This window comes from Oryzias melastigma, linkage group LG15 (genome assembly GCF_002922805.2).
Source record: "Oryzias melastigma strain HK-1 linkage group LG15, ASM292280v2, whole genome shotgun sequence".
Classification (NCBI taxonomy): domain Eukaryota; kingdom Metazoa; phylum Chordata; class Actinopteri; order Beloniformes; family Adrianichthyidae; genus Oryzias; species Oryzias melastigma.
The window spans coordinates 11,580,418-11,605,379 of record NC_050526.1 but is presented as its reverse complement, the minus strand read 5'-3'; the positions used below and the strand labels follow the sequence as shown (position 1 = coordinate 11,605,379).

General features: G+C 41.0%; 3 protein-coding genes across 3 annotated transcripts; 2 read left to right on the top strand and 1 right to left on the bottom strand.

Moving 5' to 3' along the window:
• Positions 1-2,151: 2,151 nt before the first annotated feature.
• Positions 2,152-9,576, top strand: LOC112161456 (homeodomain-interacting protein kinase 1-like; the record flags this gene model as incomplete). The annotated part of the gene is made up of 4 exons (XM_024296554.2): positions 2,152-3,586; positions 5,031-5,244; positions 8,439-8,454; positions 9,549-9,576. Coding segments are annotated over exons 1-4 (1,557 nt in total), but the record flags the coding sequence as incomplete, so codon positions are not given.
• Positions 9,577-11,538: 1,962 nt separating this feature from the next.
• Positions 11,539-13,050, bottom strand: LOC112162118. The gene is made up of 5 exons (XM_024297777.2): positions 12,892-13,050; positions 12,745-12,797; positions 12,228-12,659; positions 11,673-12,152; positions 11,539-11,583 (listed from the first exon to the last, which is right to left on the bottom strand). Exons 1-4 carry the CDS (start codon positions 12,918-12,920, stop codon positions 11,674-11,676), a joined length of 993 nt encoding a protein of 330 aa, XP_024153545.2. The 5' UTR covers positions 12,921-13,050; the 3' UTR covers positions 11,539-11,583; position 11,673.
• Positions 13,051-14,653: 1,603 nt separating this feature from the next.
• Positions 14,654-24,653, top strand: LOC112162117 (alpha-internexin). Its single transcript, XM_024297776.2, has 5 exons — positions 14,654-15,016; positions 18,329-18,559; positions 18,644-19,174; positions 22,988-23,112; positions 23,291-24,653. The coding sequence occupies exons 1-5, from the start codon at positions 14,720-14,722 to the stop codon at positions 23,481-23,483; spliced, it is 1,377 nt and encodes a 458-aa protein (XP_024153544.1). The 5' UTR covers positions 14,654-14,719; the 3' UTR covers positions 23,484-24,653.
• Positions 24,654-24,962: the final 309 nt, after the last annotated feature.

Genomic DNA, 24,962 nt, shown 5'->3' with positions numbered 1-24,962 from the left:
TCCAGACGGAAAGCTCCACATCCAGGCAGTCAAAGAGGAGGCTGACAGAGAGCTGAGCATCAAGAGGAGCTGGGAGGAGGAACCACAGCAGAGAGAGTGTTCACAGACACAAGACAGCACAGACTCACAACACACCATAGAACCAACACAACACATGGACTCACACACACATTCATGGGACTTTATGATCAGTTTTAGATGGAGAGAATTGAAGCTACTTTGATTTATTTGGATCTATTAACTTGTGTTTTTGATAAATGTAACAAGAAGTAGTGATGTCATAAAATGACTTTTGTCGTTTTGTTATAAATAATTGTTTAATTAAAGTTGATAAAATAAATATGTTAATATAAAATGACTGCTGTCTGTGGAGTCTTGATTTCACTGTTTCTTTAAATTCTCTGAAAATAAAAAATAGAAACTATAAATCTGTTGAGTTGTCTTATTGATTCAGTATTCTCATATCAAATCATGAGTGATAATCACTTCACATCATCCACTCCTTTATACTGATCAGCATTGATCATTTCCTTCCTTTGATGCAGAGACATTCTGCTTGGATCTCCAGTCACATCCAGAACTACAAGAAGACCACAGAACCGGGTCAGTTACACTTTAGGACGTGTCTGAGCTGACCCAGTTGAAGAAAACCAAAACCTTTTATATCAGCCGTCTGCATCACCCTCTTTGTGTGTGATCCAGTTGATGAGCATGTTGATTTACTCTCTGCACTCCATTCAGGTTTGAATGTAGTAATTCTCTGTCGTGCTTGCAGATAAAAAACTGTTTTTGACAAGTTTTAGAATCTGTTTGTATGTCAGGAAAACTTGGTATGAACTAACAACATTTTTATTACCACACACAAACACTGAAGGGGGGGCAGCAGCAGGACAACACCTCCACCTGTAACCCATGAAGGGCTGGCTCTGAGGACAAAGAAATCCACATGGAAAACACACACGAGCACGTGCACACACACTCAACTAAAGCCATTCAAAGAGAGATTGCCGCCTCCATCAATTCCTGCTGTGGTGCAGCTGGCAGCAAGTCCAGACAAGAGGCGCCCCCTGGTGGAGACTCCCGACAGCGCTGACGCGCTCCTGCTCGCTGCGGGGAACGGCTGCTGAAGCGGGGAGACGAGGGTTCAGCGGTCCCGCTGCAGAGAGCAGAATGTCTCCACATGGAGCAGCTCTGGTTCTACTGCGCAGCTGCAGATCCACACAAACACTCAGAGCAACATGACAGCATCTGCATCGGCTGCAGCTGCAGTTCACCTGCTGCTGCTGCACACGGCACTACAGTCCAAAGAGAAAGACTGACGGATGAAGAAGTGGGAGGTAGAACTTGGAGGTTCTACTGGGTTTGGATCAGAGAGAAACGAAGATCAGAAAGTTCTTGTATTTGAAGGTTGCAGAGCTCCAATTTCAAAGAAAAGGAGCAGAAAATCTTCAAGTCTGATCCACTGCGCGTAAAAACGGCCGTTCTGGAGTCTTGAGTGTTATTATCAAAATATACTTTTATTACAATAAAATGATCATTAAAAACTCTATAATGTTAAGAGAAAAATCTATCAGGACCAGTTTAATTCCTTTTCATAATAAAAGACTAAAAAAAGCGCAGTTACTCAATTAGGCAAAGTAAAAAAAAATCATTTTAAAGTTTTGATTCTGTATTTTGTCTTTAATTACAAATTTCAAATATCCTTCCTATCATTTGTCAGATTGGAATATGAATCAGCTTTCTTCTTCAAAGTAATGAGGGCGGACTGTTCAAACTGGACGAGCAGAACCAGAACCTCGGGATGAGGCTCCTCCCCCTTTCTAGAAGTTCAGCTCCATAAATCCTCTTTAAGAAGTAGCATTACTCACAGAGATTACAGGCAAGCATAAAAATGTAAAAATAAATGCCATACATGCAGCAGACAACACACATTAATCACGGTCCAGATGTACGCATGCGCCAAACGCATGTGTTGCCATGGTAACTCAGGCGACGTCTTTTGTTGACGTCAAGCCACTTTCTATCAACAAAGACGTTGCCATGGTAACTCAGGTGACGTCTTCGATGTCGGCTTTGATGTAGGGATGACGGCTCTGATGTAGGGATGACGTCATCAGAGAAAGTTTATAAATAGACCCACATCACGACCTAGCAGTCACTTCGTAGAAGCCCCACTGAGCGATACGTCCAGCAGGTCTTCTGTGAAGATTGAAGCCCCCTTTTTGCGAACGAGATATTGGTCTGGTATTTTGATATTACCACACGGTATCGTCCACGCAAAATTATCATGTCGGATAATTTAGTTCTGGATGGTGAAGTCCGAGAGGGCTTCATCCTTCTGGGAAAAAAGGGAGTTTATAAGGTGGAAAAGTTCCTCGGTGAAGGATCATTTGGTAGAGTTGCCAAATGTAAGAAACTGGGAACTGATAAAGTTGTAGCCATCAAAATCGTTTCTGGCTCAGCCCAAACGGAAATCAACCTCCTGAAGGAGCTCAGCAAGATCGACGGCGACAAGCACAACTTAGTGAAGATGGTGGACTGCTTTCGTTATAAAAGCTACACCTGCATCGCAATGGAACTACTGGATCAGAGCCTTTATGATTTCATGCGGGAAAGGTACAACCAGCCCCTGACTGTAGAGGAAATCAAAACCATCGCCTGGCAGATGATAGTTGCCCTGAAAGGCCTGGAAAGCATCAACTTGGTCCACTGTGACATTAAACTAGATAATATCATGCTAGTGGACCAGGTTTCAGAGCCGTTCAGGGTCAAACTCATCGATTTCGGTGTGTCAGATAAAATTACAAACATGCGCACTGGACGTCTGATGCAGAACATGGTCTACAGGGCACCCGAAGTCCACCTGGGTCTGCCCTTAGACCAGCGTGTAGACATGTGGTCACTGGGCTACGTTCTCTGTGTGCTGTACACGGGCACCTTCATCCATGGGTGGGACTCTGAATATGACATCATCAGAGCCATGGTGAACATGCAAGGCATGCCTGAGCAGAAAGTCCTGAACCAGGGGCTTTATACGGAAAGTTTCTTCACTAAAACGGAAGAAAACTCCGGAAAAAATCTCTGGAAGCTGGACACACCCCTACAGCAATCCCTGAAAACAGAGAAATCGGTCAGTGACAGGTTTGATTTCTGGTCCTTTGACCAACTCATCCCTGACCATTTGGAGGCAGCAAAGAAGAGAGAAGTGGAACAGTTTGTGGACCTGCTGAAGCGGATGCTGATGATGGATCCAAGCAAACGCATCTCTCCAAGTGAAGCGCTGCGACATCCGTTCTTCACTTTGGGGAGGATGCAGCCCACTGCTGGCAGCAACAACACCAAACCTGCAGCAGTGGAGGTCCACCAGCAGCATGAAGCAACACAGGCCACAAACGTTCCTCAAAGACCAGCTGCTGTTCTCCAGGAGTCCCACAAGCCTGAAAAGAAACCAGGCAGGATCCAACAACAGAGAGACGCCATAAAAAACCACCAAGGCGCTCGAAGGAAGAGGAATCCTGCCACCCAGCAGAATCGGGACTTTGGACAGAGATTACAAACTGAGGCAGAAATTAGAAGAAGACGCTTTTAGAGGCATCAGGACAGCCCTCCTAAAAGCTCTGATGACCCCCCCCCAAATAAATAAATAATAAACTGTCTACTAAATGAAGGCTATGCTTAAGAATAGTAAAAGTTCTTCCAAAGGTCTGTCGTCAGTTCAGCCACTGACTGCCAGATCTGCACCTCCAAACAAATATAGTCACCAAATATTAAAATACAAAAAAGAAAAAGAAAACAATAAAACAATCAAAGTTTACAAGCTGGCAGACCTCACAAAATGGGAGAAAGCAATTAAAAGTCCCAGTATCAAAACCAAACCAGGCAGGATCCAACAGCAAAGAGATGCAATAAAAAAACATCACGCTGCTTTGAAACAGAGGAATCCTGTCAGCCAGCAGAGTCAGGATGTGAACAGAGTTTACAAACTGAGGCAGCACTTAGAAGAAAAAGACTCTTTAAAGTCATCAGGATAACCCACCTGAGGACTCCTATAGAGACCCCCCCCCCCTTGCTCCTCACCCAAAGATCATGGGTGTGCTTTAATTCGGACACTGACTGCCAGGTCTGTACCCAAAAAAAACAACAACAAAAAAAAGCTTGTCATTGTATCAATGAAGTTACACTAAGTAAAACGGTACAGCTCAAATTATTACCCCCTCAATCATATTAAAAGTTAATGTAACTAACAATGATTAATATCAATAATGTTCATAGTAAGGGCGGCTGTGGTGCAGCGGTAGGGCGGTCAACTCCTGATCGGAGGATTGAGGATTCGATTTCCGCCTTGCCCGCCCATGTGTCAAAGTGTCCTTGGAAAAGACACTGAGCCCCAAATTGGAGGTTGGTGCCAGTGTTCAGCAGTGGAGCTGCTATCAGAGTGTGAATGTGTGTGAATGGGTGAATGGGTCTGTGACTATTAAGTACTTTGGGCCTTCGAAGGAAGGTAGAAAGTGCTATATAAGTACACGCCATTTACCATTTTACACCATTTCACATATAAAATAACATAAATAAACATCAGTCACCAAAATTTGTAGGGAAATAACTAAAACAAATCCTGGCGTCCTGTGGGTTTCCTCCGAGTACTTCGGTTTCTCCACAGTAATTGTTAGTAATTGGCTAGTGACTGATATAATCCTCTCCCAAAGTCGCCACCTTAACGTTGGTGGAGGGGTTTGCGTGCCCGAATGATCCCAGGAACCTTGTTGCTAGAAGCATTTGCCCTGTTGGGCTGTTTCATGGCAAAGTGGTCCTGGAGGACGGGCCAGACTAAGGGCGACTCAAACAAAAGCATCTGATTACAGGATCCAGGATCCATTCTTTCCAACAAGTATTACCAGAGCCTCAGTTTGGAACCAGAACTGGAAGAAGAAGTCACAAACTAGTTTTTAACAGCTGTTACTTCCCCCAAGTTTTGTTTTGCTCAGTCCAAATGAGCTTCACCTTTGATTCTGTTTGTAACTTTACAATAGATCTACAACCTGAGCCTGTGGATTGTGCCTTCAATGAGGAAAACATCCTGCATTGTTGCTGTCCCTAAGAAGAGTTGCTCCAGCGAGCTGAATGACTACAGCCCAGTCCCCTTCACTTCACACATCATCAAGACGCTTGAGCGACTGGTCCTGCAGCTTCTGGGACCTCAGGTCCAGCGTGGAAAGGACACTCCAGTTTGCCTACCAAGTGAAGGTGGGAGTGGAGGACGCCATTCTCTGCTTACTTCACATCTGAGCCAACAGAAATTACATGTGGAGTTCCCCAAGGCTCCATCATGGGGCCACTTCTATTCAGCATCTACATGCTCCCATTGGCCCAGATGATAAAGAAGAACAGTAGTTACCATAGATATGCAGATGACACACAGACATATATTACATTGACACCAGGAGACCGAGGTCCTATACAGGCTCTCGCGCAGCTGACATTTTAATGTGGGCCCCATAGGAATTACCTTTGGCTGAATTGGTGGCCCCCAGGTGGATTTTTCCACAGGTTCCATGGTGGCCCCACCTGTGTTTTCCCACACTGTCTTAGGCAGGGACTCAGTAGTTTTGTTGTTAGGAAGCGGAGCTCGCTAACTCACTACGCCGTCTGCCAGGCAGCTTGTTAGCTCTCTACACTTTCCACCGGGCAGCTGGTTAGCGTAGGGACCCAGACCACTGAGTCCCCACCTAAGCTAATGTCAGCAAACGCAGATGGGGCCACCATGGAACCCGCGGACAAACCCACCTGGGGCCCAGCAATTCAGCCTAATTCAGCAAGCAGTGATTGGTCCGAGTCCATCTGCTTCTATGGCAACCACTCTCGCTAATCAGGAGTGAGCTTGTTGGAAAGCCACATTTCTTCTTCCTCAGAAGGGATAGAGAAGACTCCAGACTGGTTTGACGAGGACTGGAGGTAAGGCATTACCTAAGGGGGACCTCAACACTTGTTCTGTCGAGTAAATTAAGATACAGTCTATGGTTCCAACTACCAGGGGGTTTAGGGGAACTTTGAGAACAGTGATAGTATTTGATTCCAACAGGAGAAAACATCGTTAGGATGTCTTTTTTCTACAGAAACAATGTTGAACGGCAGTTTAGCTTCACCTTTCATGCATCGTCCAAACACTAAAGGCCCTGGTAATGGTATGCCTGCTTTAGCAGGTTGGGGTTCGATTCCCTAAGGTGTCCTCCAGAATATTTGGACTTATAGACATAAAATGTTAAGCACTGCAACCTAAAGTGTAAAAGCAACAAGAGAAATTTTTCAAATAACGTTAACCTTTTGGAGCAAATATAAGAGTTTGATTTGATGCACAATTACATTTCTTCACACTCAGCTCTGCATTAGATACACTTTGACCTTTGTGCAACACGCAGGTACTTCCTCTTTGGAACATGAAAAGGGCGGGGTTGCTCAGTCCAGTCCTACTTATACTGTCAGTGTTTTCTGTTGAGTACCGTATATTTCATTTGTACTTGGTATATATTTTATACTCAGAATTAGTAGATAAATGTAGGTCATTTATCGGGGAATCCAAAGCTAATGTTTGCTTACGACAAACCTAGTTCTTTACAGCAGCTAAAGGCCACTAATTGGTGTACATATTTCATTTTTTGCTCATAAACTAAAGTATTTGATGCATTTTAATATAGTGGTGTGTAAATATTGACTGAATAAAAATCTAAAATGTAGCTTTTCAGCTTCTGAAGCCAGCAGATGCTCCTAATGTGCTATGTTTGCGCTATGCTAGCTGTGCCTGTTTAGGGAGTGTGCCTCGTCTGTGCTTTAGAGACGCGGTGTGGACAGCATGGGAATGTGCATTGTTGTGCTGGGAAAATCAACAGCTGTGCTCCATGTTGTGCATTTTACAGTATTGGGTCGTTTATCCACCTGGTTTGGATCAAAGTGTTTGGTTCTTTGGATGTTAAGTGACTTTTGTAAAATGAGATCCTTTTTCTCTCCTAGAACCTTTTAGTTAAATGTGACATAAGAATAACCTGTTATTGAAGGATATAAAGGAAAAAACACCAAGTTTGCAACTATTGATATGCTCAGTTCATTCACTGGATAATCTCTGTTTTTAGGTACAGAATCATAAACTCTGAACATTCTAGAAAATGGATAATAAATCTTTTTTTTTTCCTATGAAAACATCGGCTCCATTTTAACTCACTGTATATTTGGCATGCTGTACTATAAAACATTTGCTGAAAAGAAAAGTTCATAATAATACATTGCTCGGTCTACAATCTGTCATTGTGTGAATGCATTCAATGCATTCACACTATTGAGATTCTTCATTTACATTTTCTTCCGTACGTTTTTTGACACTTAAAAACTCAAGCACACTTTATGCGATTTACACAATCTAGGTATCAAAACGTTCAGCACGTTAAGGACATTACTGCTTGTATTTTTGGTTTTTGCAAATTTTACAGTTTTCGCGATATTACACAATTTATGCAAATTTTCAGCCCATGTTAAGTCAATGGGAAAATGTAAAACTTTTTACTGCACCTTAAAACTTTTACAATATTGGTATCAAAACATTCAGCACGTTCAGGACATTAATGCACGAACTTTTGGTATTCGTACATTTTACGTTTTTTACGCAATTAATGCTAATTAATGCATCCATCCATCTTCTTGACCGCTTTGTCCCTTTCGGGGTCGCGGGGGTGCCGGAGCCTATCCCGGCTACTGAAGGGCGAAGGCGGGGTACACCCTGGACAGGTCGCCAGTCTGTCGCAGGGCCTCAATCACACACCCACTCACTCTCACATCCACACCTAGGGGCAATTTAGAGTCACCAATTAACCTATGAAGCATGTTTTTGGACGGTGGGAGGAAGCCGGAGTCCCCGGTGAAAACCCACGCATGCACGGGGAGAACATGCAAACTCCACACAGAAAGGTCCCAGCCGGGAGTCGAACCGGGGCCTTCTCGCTGTGAGGCGAGAGCGCTAACCACTTGCGCCACCGTGCAGCCCCTAATTAATGCAATTTAAGCTAATAATGCTAATTAATGCAATTTAAGCACTTACACACTTTATACAGTTTTTACACTTAAGGCACGTTATACAATTTAAGCAATTACTGCAAATTTAAGCAATTTACGCGATTTACAACAACCGCATTAATGCGATAATGCATTCACACTAGCATTATCGCAGGTAATGCAACTTTTCTAGTTTAAATAGCTGTTACTTTTTGTGTTATTCTCACACATCATTTGTTATCGTGTTCTTTCAAACAGAAAGGCTACTAAAGAAAAACTTCATATTACAGTTTTTCTCTGAAACCAGAAATATCACTTTTTTTTGTATCGCAGCATACAGCAACATTTATAAAGGAAGAAAATGACTAAAATGGTTATAAAATAAGATACTTTAGAGGCAGAATCCTTAAAAATACCCCCTCTTTCTCTTTGAAGTCAGGATGGCGATGATGGCCTCGTCAAAGACCGTCTTTAGGCCCTTTTGGGTCAGAGCCGAACACTCCACATAGCAACAAGCCCCGATCTCGAAAGAAAAGAAGCACTTATATCAGACACTTTCAACACAACTTCTCTGGTGAAAGCTGTTTTTCTTTTACACCAGAGGCCTATGGAGAGAAAATAGACTCACCTGATTTGTGCGTGCATAACTCTTGATTTGTAACTCATTCAATACATTTAGTGCTTATGTACAAAAATGACAACATTTTTAAATCTTTAAAAGTTATGCACAAATCTCTTGTTGCGCACACACAAAACCATATTTATACACAAATCTGATGAGACTTTTTTTTTTTTACATCTCCAAGAAAGAAAAGATTTGAGTGTAAGAAGTGATGCGTTTGTAATGTTTGTAATTTTATCTGACACACTGAAATCGATGAGTTTGACCCTGAACGGCTCTGAAACCTGGTCCATTAGCATGATATTATCTAGTTTAATGTCACAGTGGACCAAGTTAATGCTTTCCAGGCCTCCGTGTTCCTGTGCCTTCCTGCTCTTGGGTGTGGGGGGCCTCTGCGGCGGTCCCGCGTGCCCCGGTCTGGGTGCTCGGCGGGATTGCCCGGCAGGCGGTTTCTCTCCGCGGCTCCACGGCGGGTGCTGGGGGATCTTGGCTGCAGCTGCTGCCCTGGCGGGGGGTCTTGGCGTGGGGATGGCCGGGCGCTCTCCCCCTGAGTACATTCCATCACCATCCACCTCAGTGAAACATAAACACTCACCTGAGCACAGGTGTCAGCTCACCTTAGCACTAACCGTTTTTGTGACAGAAGGAAAGTCTCTATCTGAATGGGTTTGTATGATGGAGTGTGTGAGCTGCTGTTATAGTTGAATTGAGTACATGTGTAGTATATGTATAGTATATGTGAGTATGTTCAGCTTAAATGCGGAGACTATTTTGGCCAACAAGTGTGTGTGTAACTATAGAGTGTGTGTGTAGACAGGCCCCGCCCATTCTAGTTTATCACTTAGTCCTGGTTGTTTTATGATGTTGCTTCCCTCTGTTGCCATCTTATCTTCCCCCCCACCCCTCCCCCACCCTCTTCCCTTTTTCCGTCCGGTCCAACGACAAAGAAAAATAAATAAATAAAATAAAACATAATCAATACAAAGTTTAGCATTAAATACAACAGGGGTTTATACTTAATAAATCCCTGTTGTGACAGTAAAATCTGCCCAACACAAGAAGCTCTCAGCCCACATCTGTTGGCTCAGCTGTTGAACAGGACAAGTTAAAAATAAAAAGAAAAGAAGAAGTGATGCGTTTGAACAGTGCTAGAATGCTGGGTCAGAGTTTTCTTATCAGCCGCTTTGAACTTAATACTTCCTTTTTTTTTTTTTAAAGATACGCCCCAATAATAAAAACAAAAAAGTCCAAATATGTGTTTACTAAATCAGTGCAAAGCCTGTATGAACAGGTGCTTTTCTTTGCATCAGAATCAGCCGATTCACGTTGAGTTACAACACAGCACGTTATTTTGGTAACCCCTCTTTTCCACCTTATAAACTCCTTTTTTACAGAGAAGGAAAAAGCCATTACTCAGCCTGAGTTCATGGGTCTGGTGGACCTGCTAGAGTTTGGGTTTTCAAAATAAACCTAAAAAAAATTAAAACTATTGTACAATACTCAGATGTTCACATTATCCCATTTACAAGTCATACGTACAACATACATTGTCAATTGCCTCTTTATCTAGGATAGATCATGTTTTTTTAAACTAATGCTTTATTTTTCTTAAATATCAGAGGGAAAACCAGTTATGATCAATTGGAGTGAGGGAAAAATACATTTACAAATGAACCAAGATTTATTGTAAATTATTTTACTTAGAACGTAGACATAACTCAGATCAGAATACAAAACAGAAGCTGAACACAATTCTCAATTCAGTCTCATTGAATTTGTTTCCCGTTTACACCAACTTATGCAAGAGACTTCACAACTCTTTGTTGCTGCCGGCCTCAAGACCAGAAATGTTACTAAACTTCTTTTGCATGACATAAGTGTCAAATATATACTGCATCAGCATCACACTTCAGGCTCAGCAGATGATGGTTCCTTCAGTTTGGCAGATGGAGTCAGCATTCTCCTGAATTCCCCTCATGAAGGTTACAGAAACGGAGTCTTTTTAAGTCTCTGCCATTCCCAACATCACAAGCAAGAAATCTGCTTAGAATCTCTTCCACAGATATCAAGATCACCAATAGCCAGCATGGTTATTCTTTTGCATCTGTAGGCAGTCCCCAGCTTTTCCATGTTACCCCTCCTTTTGTATAATCCATGATTAGTCTTTGATTCCACCACCTTGTGCAGCACGAGTACAACATTTGTCTCCATTTCTTGAACACCATGCAATTGCACCCTTGACGATCATATTTCCACACTTGGTATCTGGTGGGCTTGTTCATCTTCACTTTCAACCCCATCCCCTTCTTCAAAGCCAAATTCAGACATGTTCATTTAAACAGTAGCATGTCTCCCAAAATACTTTTTGGCCATCACTAAGGAACCTCTGGTAAGTGACACACCTTTTCCAAGTTGTATAAACCTGCGTCAAATGAGATTCATGCAGCCAATTCTGGATAACATGTCCTGAACCGGTCAAAGCTCAAACATTTGAGACGACCCAGCAACAACAGTTTTTATTTTGATGGCAAACTGAAGTGAGGTCTGGTTTACACTACATTGGAATTTTATTTTACATCAAGTAAATTCTTGCTCATGCCAGAGGAAAGCAGTTTAATTATTTGTTTTTTAAATGAGTCAGGAGTTAACTGCATTAGAAACAGTTTGTACATGTCATCCAATGTCGCAATATTGGATTTTTTTTTTTTAATATACACACACCAGAATTCAGAAGATCCGCAAAAATACAGAACCTTAAATATTTCCCTGTAGAACAGGGACCGCCGTGCTTTATACTGAATTCAGTTAAATGCTGACAGGGTCTTTACAGAAATGCAGCCCTACAGTTCTTTGAAAGAAATACAAATTTGGAGACAAAATTCAGAGAATATTTTTAATTGTTCAAAACCCTCACATCTCCACATCTAGGAAAAAAGAATACTTCCGTTAGATTAAAGATATACATACAACCAAACGGTCCTTATTGGAGTTTTTTTTTTTTTTTTAAACCAACCTTAAGACCTCTGCTGTTGACCATGGAAGATCTTCTGCTGAAGCTGCTGCTGTTGAGGACCTTGGTCTTCAGAAACATGCTCCTTCAAGTAGTGAATGGATTGGTAGTAGTCTTTGCCCTTCTCATGGTTCTGGCTGAAGGTGGTGTAGGTGCCAGGAGGGTACAGACCATACAGGAGCCTGTAGTCAAAACCAGGATAAGGAGAACCCCAGAAGCCACCAAGTCCTTGGCCTGGAACAAGCACGCTGGTGAAAGCAGATCCAGGCTGCACCGCCTCAGCCGGGTAACCAAACTCTTCCGTCTGCTGCTGGTAGTTGCCGAGTTCAGCTTCCTTCACAATATTGGAAGTCTCTCCGGACTGGAGGACAGGGCCAGGTGGAGGGAGAGGGACTGGTGGCAGGAAGTCACTGGAGCCCACAGCCTGGGAATCAGCTGCTGCTTGCTCAGAGAAAGATGGAGGAGCAACAACCCACTTGGTTTCTGAACAAACAAGACACTGGTCAAGACGGCCAAGACTCATGGACAACATTCACAGCAGCTTTTTACAGGACTCACCTGGCAGACCAGCTTGAGCAGGTCCTGGCTGTGTGGAACCAGCACCTTCATGCAACACCAGCACAGGGGGAGCAGAGCCAACCATTGCTGGGCCTGTCTGAACAAACTGGGAGAAACCAGGACCCTGCACAGGGACCTGAACTGCCTCAGACACTCCTGCTGCAGGAACACTGGAAAGCACAGGAACAGCAGATCCTGGCTGAACAGCAACAGGGTATCCTGCCACAGCAGAGCTCAAGCTGCTGCCTGATGGAACCATGGGATAAACCTGAGGGACATTCTGCACAAACACTGGAACTGGCTGAGAGACGCCACCGCTTGAATGAGAGCGGTAATGCACTGGTGCAGAGCGGCTCATCTGTGCTCCTCTGTGGGAAGCAAAGCTAGTTGCTGCTTGTTGGTCACCGCTGCTCTGATCTGTGGATTTGGAGCCTGAAAGCAGAAAGAGCACAAGTTCTGAAGAAGATCAACACATTCATCTACATTGATGTGTCAGCAAAAGGGAATGAAAGATCACCTTTGGCAGGATAACCACATGATGGCACAACCAGCACAACAAAAAGGGAAAACCTGAAATCATTTACAAAGAGGAAAACATTAGAAAAACTCTGCTGTTGATATTTTTAGTTAAAATAATGCTTTAGAGATGGTTCTCCTGTCCTACCCCAGGAAGAACTTTGCAGTCTCCATCATGAAGGCCACAGTACAGAGAGATTCATAGGTTGAAGGTTTATCAATGTTAGCAGAGACCAGTCCTGACCAATCAGAGCTTAACGGGTTAACAACAGACAGCTGCTGGAGACAAACTCTCAGGAAGAGAACATCAAATCTCTGGTCTGTAACTAAGTTAATTAATATGAAATTTTATTTGTCATTTTAAGTTTTTTTTTTTTTTTTTAAGAAATGCTGCATTAATTAGTCGACTAATTCCCACAGAAAACTGTTATTTGCAAATAGAATTTTTTTTCCAAGCATTGTTCTTTGGTGGATTACATCAGGACATAAAGAGACAGACAGCAGACATCAGGAAGTGAGGAATACCTAGTGAGGGCTGTTTTCAAAGTGAAGCTTCAGGTTGACAGATCTTCTCACACAGGCTAAATTGTCCACTTGTGAGCTTAAGTCACATGCAGATCATGTTAAAAATGAGATGAATGTTGAAACATCTTAAACTTTGTGTTTTAAACCGCCAAGATATTTTTTTCTTGTTTGTTCAGTTTCCTGAAAAGCTGTCAGACGTACTCAGAGAATAAAGAGAGCATCTACTGACCAGAGACCCAAACGGCTATGCTTTATAACTAAACTCTTCACAAAGTTTCCACTTTTCTCTCCACAGAGTTTCTATTAAACGGGCCATGCACACATTTTTAATTACAATTCACCCATTTTCCAAACTCGCTTGATGCTTTTGGGGCCAAAGTCCGATCAGGTTTAACTTGCGACACGCGTTCAATGGCTGCGTGCTTTATATGTGGAGGCCTAAAATGGTCGTAGGAACACAACTCAACGTGAGTACGTAGCTTCACAAATCAAACAAAAACATTTTGACAAATTTTTATGCACCGTGTTCCACATTAGATCAATTCCTGAGTTATGGCTCAAGGGATTATTGAGTGGATTCTCAGTTTTTTAACAAATCCAAGGATTTTAGGTGTGCCCTGTCGTTCGAAAAATACAGTTAGAGTCACTTAATTATCTCTGATTTAATTTTAATTTCACACATTTCTTGCAGCAGTACACCACAAATATTGAAATAAACTGTTTTTTGAATCACAGCTGAAAATGTTCTATCTATTCCCACATTGAGATGATCCTACAGGAAGTCTTTTATTTTGAAAGGAAAACATGTGAACCTTTATCAAAAGTTTTAAACTGTATCATAGACAAAGGCTGTTTTCTCTCTAGGTTTATGTTTTATTTATGCCAAAGAACAGTAGTTCATTAACACAATAGTAACATATATTTCAAATCAGTATCTCTCCACATTTTATGATAGTAAAACACCTGACAACCAGAAAGCAACACCAAGAACATGTTTTCTTTCAGATTTAAGAAAAATATTAAATAAATAAAAGAACGACTATAGAATTAAAAGAAGTTCTTTATTCCTTTTAGATCATTGGAGCCAAAAGAACAATGCATTTTGTGGAATTTGTTGAGTGTTTTGGAAAACACAAATGCTTAAAAATGCACTCAGGTACCTAAAATTACAGTTTCAGAGCAGATGGGAGCAAAGTGTTAACTTTAAACTTTTTCTTATCTCATACATTTGTCACTAAAACAAACACATTAAAAAATCAATCTTAATTCATTTATTCAAAATGTTTATTTTCAATACACATTTATACACATTTATTTATTTATTTCAATACATATTTATTTAGAAGCCCGGAAGTTAAGATTTCTTGGTGCGTAAAAGTGGTTCGCTCCAGCCCTTAAGCTCCAGTAAAGCTCTTTAAATCCGACATTAGTGTTTGTGAGTCACAGCAAAGATGAGCTTCGGGGAGAGGTACGCGGTGTCGTCCTACCAGAAGATTTTCGGGGACTCTCCGCGGTTCCCGGCTTCCTCCTCTTCTCGTTTGAGCGGCGGCTCAGCGCGCGCCTCCCCGGGGCTCAGGTCCATGGCTGCGGCGCGCAGCACTGCGCCCTCACACGGCCTCTACAGGCGGGTCGGGCGCTCCTCGACGGCTTTGGCTTCGGTTCCGAGCGGCTCGCTCGACTTGACCCAAACCTCCGTGGTGAACAATGAATTTAAAGTCATTAGAACAAACGAGAAGGAGCAGCTGCAGGTGGGTGAGATTGGAGAACAGGACTTTTATGAATGGATGGATGAATGGATCTTTAATATTATTATAAAACTATTTTATCCATCACCATTTCTAAAGAGGTAACAAAATAAAGTTAAAAAAAATATCCTCAGATCCCCAGACTATTATGAAGAAACTCTAAGGAAAAATTGCCAGAGATAAAGAGGACCAACGTCAGTTTCTGCAAGTGTCCAGATAATTCCCAGCAGGCCACATCAACAGAAATCTAGACAATTGTTTTCCAGCATCAGGATTAAACTTGATGATTGACTAAATGATTGAGTCCTTGTAGTTCCATTAAGTTATTTACAGTACATGTAGTACAGTTTACTTTTCATCTTAAAAATGAAAGTAGATTAGTTGATTCAGGAGGGAAAAACAACTTTCAGAAAAGGAAAAATATGAACTATTGGTTACAGTATTGATGTAGCTCGTTATAGGCCAGGGGTCTGCAACCTTGAACTCTGGAAGAGCCATTCAGGTAATTTCTCACTGACTACAACCCTGTAGGCGCCACAAAGTCTTCCTTTACTCTTTAAAAAAATAAGACACTGATTTGTATTAAAGCTATTGTTACTACTATGATAAACATGAATGAACTGTTGTTCATTTTGCATGGATGAAACTTTTGATGGAAGTTCCTTTCATAAAAAAGACACCCTGTCACATATGATCATCTCCATCCAGTAAAAATACCAAGTCTAATGTCAGCAGTGATTTAAGGAATAGTTCATTTCACTGTTATTGGTGTATCTTTGCCAGAATTGTAACTCTAACAAACCAAAATGAAATCCAAACTAATTTAGTGGCCCCTGCCATATTTTTCAAAAACTCTTAAAATTCCTTGTTTTTTTCAAAAATAGAAAATTTGTGTAATAATTCTGTGAGCCTTAATAGTGGTTTTTCTTATTGACGTCCATTGATTTTTTTTTTTTCTTGTGCTGGACAGGATGCACAAAAATGTGTCAAAATGTTGTGGTTTGACTTGTGATACACACTGTCCTTCAACTGCTTGTAAATGAGTTAAAGTTTGAGTTAGCTTACTTTTTTTTCCTTTTACTACTTTTTTGTACTAGTTTTCTTTAATAGAAGAGCCACATGTGGCTACAGAGCTGCAGGTTGTAGACCCCTGATATCGACCCTTTGCCAAAAAAAAAAAAAGATAACCGTGGAAACATATTCATTTCCATAGTTCCATTTAGATAATACACTTTTATAAAATATAGATTTAGGGCTCATTGCTTAATTTATGTCAAGTATTTATTTTTTACATAAATTGGAATCCAACGTAAAACCAATAAAACTAGAAATTGTAGATATAATTTACCTATCAGTTTTTGTAAAATCATGGACAGGTTATGATCCATCAAATCAATGAAAAATAAGTAATTTCAAAAGGATACGACGATTTTCAATCCTTCAATAGTCCGAGCAGGGACCAGGACCTGGTGGAAGATAATCTGCATCTCCATCCAGATCCTCAGCAGAAGGAATCATGAAGTCCTCTTGAACATTCTGCTGGACTGTTGCAGTGATTTGGATTGAAGAAAGCAGAGTTTACCAACACCAGAGCTGGACATTAAACTCCAAATCATGATTGACTGACTATAGATTTCACTCTGGACCTCCAGCAGTTTGGCTTCTGCTTCTCACCAGTCTTCCTGCAAACCCTTGATTCCCAAATGAAAACACGTTTTACTTTCATCAGAAAACAGGACCTTAGACCACAAGACAACAGTCCAGTCCTTCTTCTTCTTGGTCCAGTTCAGACGTTTCTTCTGTTGGTTCAAGCAATAATTATATATGCCACTTGCATGCTTTCTGGTTGCACAAAGCCGGAAATTAAGACTTGTGTGTCCAAATCGTGACAGAAACATTTGAGCCAAACATCACCAATTTAACGAGATCTGGAGAATCTGTGTTGGTCCTTTGAGTTTAGTAGGTGGTTAGTTAGTGAAACTTAGTTTAAAACATTAATGTCCTGCAAAATTTGGGCAAATTTCTCCACATTATCATAATTTTCTGAAATCCTGCTTTCATGGGTTTTATTAACCCCAATTTATACAACTAAACAAATAAATCAGTTAAATTACTTAAAAGGTAACCAAACCCTAAATCAACTCTTCTTAGCTGTTGATCTCTATAAATGGGGCTTTAAAAATGCTGTCAGTTGGTCATTGCCAATTTTTTTGATAAATTAAAAAAAAATGTTTTAATCTTGAAAATTTAGTCTAAAACCGTATGTGTTCCTGCCCCGTAGTGGTTAATTGAGGTATTACCGTTGGATTTTGTGATTGGTCAAACCATGTAAGTTTCAGAAGTTTCGCATCATGATCTGCAGCTCCAGTAATGAGAACAATCCTAAATAAATTATTCTGGGTTACCTTACTGACAAAGCAGACAAAGATTTGATTTAAATTATACGGTTCTTTTTATTATTGGCAAAGTTCCATATTCATAAAGCCAAATGGTCCAACTCCAAACCAAGATTCCAACATTTTTTGGAATGAAATCCATTAGTACCTCACATCGTCAAACAACTTGAAAAAAAAAGGCAATTCAAACTAATTTTATTAAAAAAAAAAAAAAAAGTTGATTGAACCCCGAAGGTTTTTGGATTGATCTTCATTTTTTTTTCTCATGTATTACATATGTTTAAGATTTTTGTTTGTTGGTTTTTCTGCAATTTGTACACATTTAAATTTCCCCAGAGACATTCACTTTGTTGTTGTATTATGTTGCTTGTAAAAAAGTAAAAACAAAAAAAAAAACAGCAACAATCCTGCCCCCAAGCCCCACCCCTCTGACTGGATTTTCAAATTTCGGCTGTGGGTGGAGTCGGCCTCCAACTTCACTGTTTGGTTACCCTTTAAACAGTAGGCCTTGGATGTATATTGAATGTTTTCTTTTTAATGGAATTATATACTTTTCTATGATATTCTATTTTTTTGGAAAGGTGGTACTTTGTGTGTCAGGCTAGAGACCAAACCCAGGACATATTAAGCGAGAGGGGGCAAAAGGGGCATCATTTTAGTCCCCAAATTCTAGCTTGTAAAGTAAAACCAAATCTTACTTAATTTAAATCATTTCAAACTGAAAAGCATTACACTAAACAGCAACAGAAATTGGTTAAAACAGACCATACTGTTGCAAGGTGTGTAACCTGTGTCCACTTTTTCAATATTAGTAAAGCTCTTTTAAATAAAACATCACTCCTCAAGATTAAGGACCTGAACGTCTGCAGCTTTCCAAAGAACTGAATGATGATGGAGAATCATGTCTGGTGTTGCACAGGGTCTGAACGACCGCTTCGCCACGTTCATCGATAAAGTCCGACAGCTGGAGCAGCAGAACAAAGTGTTGGAGATGGAGCTGGTGACGCTGCGACAGAAGCAAAGCGAGCCGTCGCGTGTCGCTCAGCTCTACCAGCAGGAGATGAGGGAGCTGCGCTCAGAGCTGGAGGAGCTGAACAGGGACAAGGGCCACATCCTGATCGAGAAGAACAACTTGGAGGACGAGCTGCAGGTCAAACCTGTTGGTCTTTGGAGTCAGGTTTACTGCTTAGACGTGGATGTGTGTTTTGTCTGACCTGAAGCTTTCTCCTTTCAGAAGCTCAGTGGAAAGTATGAGGAGGAGGTGAGGATGCGGGAGGAAGCCGAGCAGACTTTGAGGTCCTTCCGTAAGGATGTGGACAACGCGGCCGCCGTTCGTTTGGACTTGGAGCGCCGGGTGGAGTCTCTAACGGATGAAATCTCTTTCCTCAAGAAGGTGCACGAAGAGGAAATCGATGAGCTGAGCAGCATGATGGAAGCGCAGCAGGTATCCGTGGGGGGGCTGGAGCTCGCCAAACCTGACCTCACATCGGCCCTGAAAGAGATACGAAACCAGTACGAGTCCATCGCCTCCAAAAACCTGCAGTCGGCCGAGGAGTGGTACAAGAGCAAGTTTGCTAGCCTCAGCGAGCAGGCCACCAGGAGCACCGAAGCCATGAGAGCCAGCAGGGAGGAGATCTCAGAGTTCAGGAGACAGCTGCAGTCCAAGACTGTGGAGATAGAGACCCTGAGGGGCGCCAACGAGTCTCTGGAGAGGCAGATGGCGGAGATGGAGGACACACACAATGCTGAAGTCTCAGCCATGCAGGCAAGCTTCTTTCATTTCTAAAGGTTCTCCAACATAATTCATCTTTAAGTTCTGTTGAGTTCTGAACATGCCCCACGCAATTTTAGGAACACTTCATACCAAAATGCAAACATTTGAAAGAAAACGTCCCGCTTACTTCACTTATATCCTGGAAGGCAGAGTTTAATCCATAGTGGGCGTGTCAAACTCATTTTGGTAGAGGGGCCCCATTTAACCCATCTGATCTCAAGTGGGCTGGACCAGTAACACAATAACAAAATAACCTATGGTCGACTTGGTAGCTTTGTTTCTGTTTTATTTATTTATTTATTTATTTTTTCAGTTAGAAAAAATGTTTCACCAACCTAGAAGCCTAACCACTTATTATTATGTTGAAAAAATTTTTTTATCTCTTGTCATGCTAGTGTTGTGTTTCTTTTGCTCCCTCTAGTGACAGAATTGAACATTGCAGTCATTTCTTTAAAGAACCATAAATCGCCACAGGAATGGGCTAGAAATAGAGATGTGACAATTCCCTCAAGCTACGATTCGATTCAGTTTTAAAGTCCTGATTTAGATTTTTTCTGATTTTTTTATATCTCAACACAATGAATTAGAAGAATTTTAAGGCCAAGTATGTTTTATTTTCCCCCCTTACATCAAACCTATGTTTTCCTACTTACAGAAAGGATCCACTACAAATAAACAACTATAGATAATAGTGAAATGATCACAAATCCTGTTTTACTCGGTTCATGTTGTGCTCCATGTGTGATAGACTGCTCCACTCAGCATCACATGTTTGACAGCTCATGTTGTGAGCAGCAGATTTGCCACGCGGTGAAAGAGTGGCGGGCCACCAGTTTGCGGCTCTGAAGTTGGGGAGCTCTGATTTAATGAGAATAGCCAGCGTGTAAAAAAAAAAAAACTCACTCAAAACGTCAGTTTTTGATGCAGAGGTCTTAACCATGCGTCAATATGTTACTTGGGAATGAAAATGTGTTGATTTGGGAAGATGTAGGCATTAGTTTTTAATCCTTCCGCTCTCCTTGGCTTCTTAACATTAATGGTGGGGTCATCTGTACCCCACAAGACAGTGCACTGAACTTTCTTTTATCATTGATCTTTGAGTTTCACTAATGTCCATGGGAGACATAAAATCCTGTCCACCTCTGTCCACATTTGTCATGGAAGGAATCACACATCAATATGTGGTTGTAGTCATCTGGACCCCAAAGATCATTCAGGAACATGCTAAACCTTGGGGTGTTCACACTGGACAAGCAAGGAAGGGCTTCATCTTCCTCTGTTCCTTTTGCTACTGTTTAATGTCTTTTGCTACAGTTTTATGTAAACAGTTGGTACTTGAGGAAATTAGAAGAGACGCCATCCATACATCACTACCAAATCTGAGTCCCTGATTGGTCAAAGTATATTTGGTTTAACTTTCAACACATCCTCAATAGACGCTTGTTTTGTAAGTAGATCCTGAAAACTGTTGCATAAACTTGTTTAGATACGTATGAACAAGCTAGTTTTGGATGTGGAAGCCTGAAACGCACATTTAAGCACTTTTACATAGACTTTTCATTGGAAGCAGACGGTGTGAACGTAGCTTCAAAGCTCCAGGATGGTCAGCGCAGACTCATTTAGAGATCATTGACTGCAACTGTATGAAATAATAGGATTTAAAGCAGGCAGCTCATAGGGCCAAGTCAGTGATGTCAGCACCGGGTAAAGCCGGCAGACTTTCGCACACAGCAGGCTGTCGCCTATTTATATGTGACAAAGACTCAACAAGTGATCCTGAAAGACTTTTTCCTGTAACACTCAACTAACAGGATTTGCTGATTTTAGCTAACATTTTCCCTATCGTCCATGTTCCCATCCATTCATGCTGGGTTGAGCAGAGAAGATTCCCACTCCTCCCTCCCTCCCCCAGACGGCTGTCCAGGGTCACCTGAGGAGACGGCGAGGAGCTCCCAGCTGTAAGACAGGATAACGTCTCCAGTAAATCCTGCCTCCTCTGACCCTTAAAAAGCTGTGCTGGGAAGAGTCTGGAAGGATTTCTGACCAAAAACCCTGAATACCTGAAATGGTTCCTTTAGCATTACCTGACAGAAACTTTTATTCTGAATTTTTTTCTCCAAAATACTGAGCTCCTTAATTCCACTAATTCAGTGAATCACCGTAATGAAGTTGTGAGAAAATCTACAAATTGATACATTCTTTAATAATCACTCATACTGAATCGAGTTTCAGATGTTGCATGAACTTCCACGGACCGTGAGGCTAAAATTGACCTGGAATAAGCGCGTAGCAGCTGTTTGCCCACCTCTCACATTTCTTAACATTTGGTTATTGACCGTATCTGGTCAAGTTAGTAAGACCTCACTCATAGAAAATGGCTTACTTCTGGCTCCAATGACATTAAGTCAAGTTAGTTGCCATATTTTTGCAATCTGGACACCACCATGTTGGATCTATGACGTCAGTATGCAGTGATTGTTTGAAGTTGGTCTGAATCACCATATCTATGGCAACCATTCTCACAAATCAGGAGAGAACTTGTTATAAATAAAAAAATCTCCCAAAACATAATCTGGATTATCAAGAACATGTAAAAAAATAAAGTTATCAAAAAAAATGGTTATTCTGACAAATAGAATGAGTAATAGCTGTTTATTTCTCTGTGAAGGTCTATGGGATTTTGGCATTCCATTTCTTGGAAGTAGCAGTTATTTCCTATTTGGAACATGATGGGGTAGGAGCCACTTAGATTTGTTCTCATACAGTCAATGCTTTGGGGAGAAGGAAACTAAATTAAAAGTGGCTCAAAATGGCCTTAAGTCCCATTGAAACCCAACTATTTGCACAACATTTTCAAAAAATGTCTTCTAACTTGGTGCTCTTTTGATGAACTACAGAACCTCTGCTAACATTCTCATGAGACATCTTAGAAACATCCTTGGTCTTAGAAGTTCTTTTCCACCATGTTTATTAATATCTTACTATATTGCTGTTCCGTATGTAGGTTGAGGAACTTGTTTTAGGTGTTAAGTATTTCTCAGAATTACCATTCTTGCTAGGACACCTTTCTTTCAAACATGTTCTTCTTGATAATCCTAAATTTTAATCATGATATATTTCCAGTTGTGTAAGTTATTAAAGTTATAAACTGACCTGACAGATCTTTTTAAAAAGTAAGGGGTAGCCCCTTGTCCCCGAGTCCAATGTTCAAAATGTTTGATTGACAGATTCTCTTGAGCTCGCTTTCAGTGGTAGGGGTGTGGACTTCCAACAAGCTCATCCCTGATTGGTGGGAAATGTAGCCATAAAAATGTTGACTCAGACCGAATCATCTGGCTCCAAAACTTCCATATCTAAAATGAAGGCAACAGAGTTGACTACACATTTTGTGGGAACCGAGAGTAAACACTCTTCTATTGGTGATGTCACGCTCACTCAGTCCAGTTCTCTTATACAGTCAATGATGCTAAATAGTGTATCTTACTTTGAGGCGTGGCCAACACTGAATTCAGGTTCATTACCGGTTCAGGCTGCGACCTTTGACAGCGAGCATCTGTGACGTGGAGACGGCTGAAGGCTTTCTTAGTATAGGATTAATCCAGGACCTGCTAAATACAGGAAGGTGATGTGGACGTCTTAGGCTTTTCACAGAGACGGCTAAGCTCCAAAGATGGTGACAAACACGGAAAACCCTTTACAAAACTGTCTAATGAGTCGGTTGTGTGTGGAGTGGTTATTGATAAAGGTCAACCCTGAATATCCAGGGAACGATCTCTGATGTTTGTCTCTTTGAAATGGTTGCAGGACACCATTAATCACCTGGACAGTGAGCTAAGGAACCTGAAGGGTGAGATGGCTCAGCACCTGAGGGAGTATCAGGACCTGCTCAATGTCAAGATGGCTCTGGACATAGAAATAGCTGCATACAGGTACTGGATTAAACAGTCCTTATATGGAAGAGGCAGACATTAGGGCTTTAAATTAAGACCTAGGAAAATAACCATGGCTGATGAGGGTTTCTAAAGTATTTAGGAATATTCTGAGTTTTTCTCTTTAAAAAAATAAAGTTTTGACTTCAGGGCTGTGTTTGTGGTTCTGTTTTCTCAGAAAACTGCTGGAGGGGGAGGAGACTCACTTCAACTCTGGCATGTCTTTCGGGACTGCCAGCTACAGCTATCAACCCCGAGTGTCAGCCGGCTCCTCCAGGAGCAGCAAGAGGGAGAAAGAAGGAGGTGCTAAGGAAAGTTTTAAGGATGTAGGTGAGGATAAGGATGAGGCAGACATCAACTCCAACACCTGAGGACAGACAGGGACAGATTTTAACTCAAATGTTTGACATAGATTGGTGTTTCATGTAGGATTGTGGGGATTGTTGTACGCTTTTACTTATTTATGGACTATAATGACAACATTTACTTCTGTAACACTCTTAAGGTGGATAGTAACCCAGAAACAAGGCTCCACAGTAGATGTGTGGCCAGATAATTTATTATCTAATTTATAATTTATTTAAATCGAATGAAGTTGCACCTGTACAAGCAATCAAAGGATATCTAATGTGATCTGATCTAATCCATTAAAAGGTGATGGAAAGTAACAGTTAGTATTCAGGCACTTCCACCATATTAGAATATAATTGAAAATATGTTAAAAAAATAAAACTAATATTGATTTAGACTCTTAACTGATACTTTAAAGAGTTTATTCTCAATTATTGTTATTTTCTCATGGTAAAAAAAAATAATAATAACATTAAATTCTGTATTCAGAAAGCTGAAATAATTATTATATTTGTGGAATAAAATGACTAAATGAGCCATTTTCCTTTGAATCTTCTCACAATTCCTGAAAAGGCTTCAAAATCTTATCAGTGCTGCACTCCTCTGCTGCTTCTGGACTTTTTTTAGCCTCATTTCCTTTGTTGAACCTTCTGAACTAACCCTGGAAGCAGCTCTGTGAACAGCCACACCTCCGACCTCACGCAGGGTCAAACTTTCCCTGTGACTGTGTGAAGAATGATCTAAAATATAGTCTGGATAAATATATATATTAAAAAAAACAAATTTTTTCTATAGTTAGATTCTTCTTTTCAGATAATTTTAGGCCTTCACTTAAGGCTTTGCAGGCCCTGATGGTACGCCACTGGAAGGACTGCTCCATAATGACAGAACTTTGCTGCTGTTTTTGTAAAATTATCCAACTCCAGTGACAACATAAGATTCTGAGCAACTACTTTTAAGGTTAAAGTAAAAAATGCAGAGCACATCAGGGCAGGGTTCAGCAACCTGAGGCTCCGGGGCAACATGTGACTCCTTTGTACCTCCATTGTGGCTCATTAGATTTAATAAAGTTTTGTGTTTAAATATTAACATGTCAGATAACTGAGTTAAATAAAAGGTTTAACCTAATTTCAGAGTTATTTATTATTTGAATCGACTTAAGGCTCATATTTTGATCTTCTGCTGAATATTAGCATCTAACTGTTGTTCTGAAGCAAAGTTCTCAAAGTAAATAATGACATTTACATGCATATGGTAGATTTAAACAAAATATTAAGATTCTATACCAGCGCTATCCTGTTTTTTATTTGACATTAGAAGGAGAAAAATGATGATGGTGCATTTAAGTCATAATAATAAAACATGCTATGTTTGACTTTCGTGCATTTTTATTTAAGTAAATCTGCTCCAGCTGGAGGGGGAGGAGCTTGTTTAGATGTCTGCAGCCTGAGGCTCCGGGGCCACATGTGGCTCTTTGGTCGAAGAATAGTACAATTGTG

Coding starts and splice junctions, on each gene's coding strand:
- LOC112162118 (XM_024297777.2), bottom strand. CDS start 12,920: ATGATGGAGACTGCAAAGTTCTTCCTGGG. Junction 12,660..12,744: donor ATGTGGTTATCCTGCCAAAG/GTGATCTTTCAT, acceptor TTCTGCTTTCAG/GCTCCAAATCCACAGATCAG. Junction 12,153..12,227: donor TGCTCAAGCTGGTCTGCCAG/GTGAGTCCTGTA, acceptor TTGTTTGTTCAG/AAACCAAGTGGGTTGTTGCT.
- LOC112162117 (XM_024297776.2), top strand. CDS start 14,720: ATGAGCTTCGGGGAGAGGTACGCGGTGTCGTCCTACCAGAAGATTTTC. Junction 15,017..18,328: donor ACGAGAAGGAGCAGCTGCAG/GTGGGTGAGATT, acceptor GGTGTTGCACAG/GGTCTGAACGACCGCTTCGC. Junction 23,113..23,290: donor ATAGAAATAGCTGCATACAG/GTACTGGATTAA, acceptor CTGTTTTCTCAG/AAAACTGCTGGAGGGGGAGG.